Below are 2,500 nucleotides of genomic sequence, written 5' to 3'. Positions count from 1 at the left end.
ACAGCACAGATGAATAAACTATAGATACAGTTTTTTAACATATCATTTTCAGCAATTTGTGTTACATGCATGTTCAGTCATTTACAAAATGTACGTCATGATGTTACTTTGCTGACATCCCTGTAATTCAGGTTCTCTTTAATCAGGTTTGATGGGCATCAATCAGTCAAAATAGTGACTCCTTAATTGTGTTTCAGCACTATTATTATAATAATAATAATAATAATAATAATAATAATAATAACCCATTCACACCTCAAACCCCCCCAGGACCCCTCCTACTGACGAGTAAAATCTGCCGGCGTTAGACAGAGTAAAATCTGTCAAGTCTCACTCTCAGGAGTCCATGGGTGCCCCTTTGATTAAAAAATTTACTTCTTCAGATACTAAAAGTCTGTTTGGTAAACACCTGACTGACAAATTAAAATTTTTGAGCTTTGATTTTTATCCAAAGGCCATTTACTTTGAGTGTAAGTTTTGGATTTCGCAGTCAGGCATAACTCATATTCAAAACTGGCTGATTGGGCCTCAGAGGGTTGGATCCAGGGAAAAGTGATCTCAAAGGCTCACTACATGTAGCTTAAGATTTCAGTGTGTGGATGCAGCTTATTATGTATGCAAAACGCGAGGTTAAAAGTCTGAAAGCCCAAAATTCCCTTGCTGCATATTAAATGTAATTCTGCAGCATACAAACGCATTGCATTCTTAAACTAGTGAGCCTTTGACGTCATTTTCTCTTCGATCCAGCTCTCTCAAGAAATTAAAAGTTAGTAATGACAGACCATTAAATAGGAAAATTCCATTTACAATAAAACAGGTGTCTTTTTGAAATCAAGGCATAAAACTTTGGTCCCTTTGAAATCCAAAGAAAAATAAGAATTGATATTTTGGTCACAGGGGCACTTTAAACAGTCAAAATGTTTTTTTTTTCTTTTTCAGAGCACAAGAAAGATCCAGGAGTTCCAAACCTCTTCCCTTTTAAAGAGGAAATACTGAAACAGTCTGAGGAGAGGAGGAGAAGGGTAATAAATTCAATGAAGAAACACATATCCTGTAGTATCTGAATGAAGGAGTGGCTTGGGCAATAATTTGCCTTGCTATTGGACATTTTAAACCAAAAGTTTGTTTACTTAATTTTATGGATTCGTGGTAATACCTTTATCTACATTCAATTTAACAATTGGTTCATGGGTTGCATGCATCCATCGAGTTACCGGTATACAGTACCGCCCAAAAGTAAGTTACCACCTCGCGTCGCGTTTCCTGCGCGACGCGATTCCTGTCGCGCGCGACGCGATTCGCGTAGCGCGAGAATAATCGAAGCGTAAATTTCTGGCATATATTAGGAACTAATGTGTTACGCGAAATCAATCAATTTCGCGTATAAATTATCTCTGCAGTTGCGTGAGTAAGCGAAGGCGATTTTTGATTTGTTAAATTGTATGGGAATTGTCTAAATTGCAAACTGCGAATTTGCGAATTGGAGACGACGTTTAAGCTACAGTAAACATGCATCTGGTTTACAAGCGGAAATTCCGATGAAAAATAAATTCTTCACATGCGAATAAGCGATGATTTCGTTGAAACATCGACCATTTGGTGGAAAAAATTCGGCGATCTTCTGTGTAAAGTTAATACATGTAAATGCGTGGAGTTGACTTCAAATCGATCCATGCAAGTTTCTTTTCCACACCTTAAATCGATCGTCGATCATGTGTGGGTCTGATTTTCTTCATTTGTTTGGAAATTAGCGATAGACTGTCACAATATCAATAAAAAAAACCCACGTCGAAATTGCCGTAAGGAGACGACGTTTAAGCGTCAACAAAAACGTGAGTCTAGTTTACAAACGAAAATTCCGATGGAAAAAAAAAATTCTGCATACAGGGTGTTTCTAAAACTCATACACGAATAAGCGACGATTTCGTTGAAACATCGTCCACTTTAAATATCCGCAAACATTGAAAACGAAACTTCATGCGCAATGAAAGGATGAATTTGTTCTCGACGCTCACACACGAACATTAACAGCAACAAATAATAATTACACAGAATAAAACTACAATTAACTTTATTCCAAAACATCCTTTCTACATAACAACAATATGATGATTATTTATAGCTACAGTCAGCAGTGCTGTTAGCGTCCACAATCTTAAGTTCGCACTCGATAAGGCATTAATTATCTGAAGCGTTTCATTCTTTGACCATCGGGTTAAAATTTGCGTTTAAAATTTTCAGAACGAGTCTCCAAAAGGAAACACAAACCAAGGATTATTATTATCTTGAAACGCGTAAATAATACGAGAACTTACTTTCCTTACAAAAGCGCTTGATTCACGGTTTGCCGATCGGCGAACGAAGCTTTGTAAACAATGAAATGTGCTCGGAAATTGCCACATTTTTACATACGAAGATACTGCAATTTATCATAGGCATATTTTCTTCGAAAATTGGCCTTTCACAAACACCTTCCACGGTTAAAATTTGAAACAAAAGG

General features: G+C 36.8%; 1 protein-coding gene across 1 annotated transcript in view; it reads left to right on the top strand.

Annotated features, from left to right (window-relative positions):
• Positions 1–2,500, top strand: part of LOC138058041 (guanine nucleotide-binding protein-like 3 homolog) — a 45,993-nt gene that overhangs the window by 11,783 nt on the left and 31,710 nt on the right. Inside the window, exon 4 of the mRNA XM_068903938.1 lies at positions 940–1,022. Coding sequence (XP_068760039.1) covers positions 940–1,022 — 83 coding nt within the window. The remainder of the gene's footprint in view (positions 1–939; positions 1,023–2,500) is intronic.

Source organism: Montipora capricornis, chromosome 7 (genome assembly GCF_036669925.1).
Source record: "Montipora capricornis isolate CH-2021 chromosome 7, ASM3666992v2, whole genome shotgun sequence".
Lineage (NCBI taxonomy): Eukaryota > Metazoa > Cnidaria > Anthozoa > Scleractinia > Acroporidae > Montipora > Montipora capricornis.
This window is presented reverse-complemented; position numbering and strand designations above follow the sequence as displayed.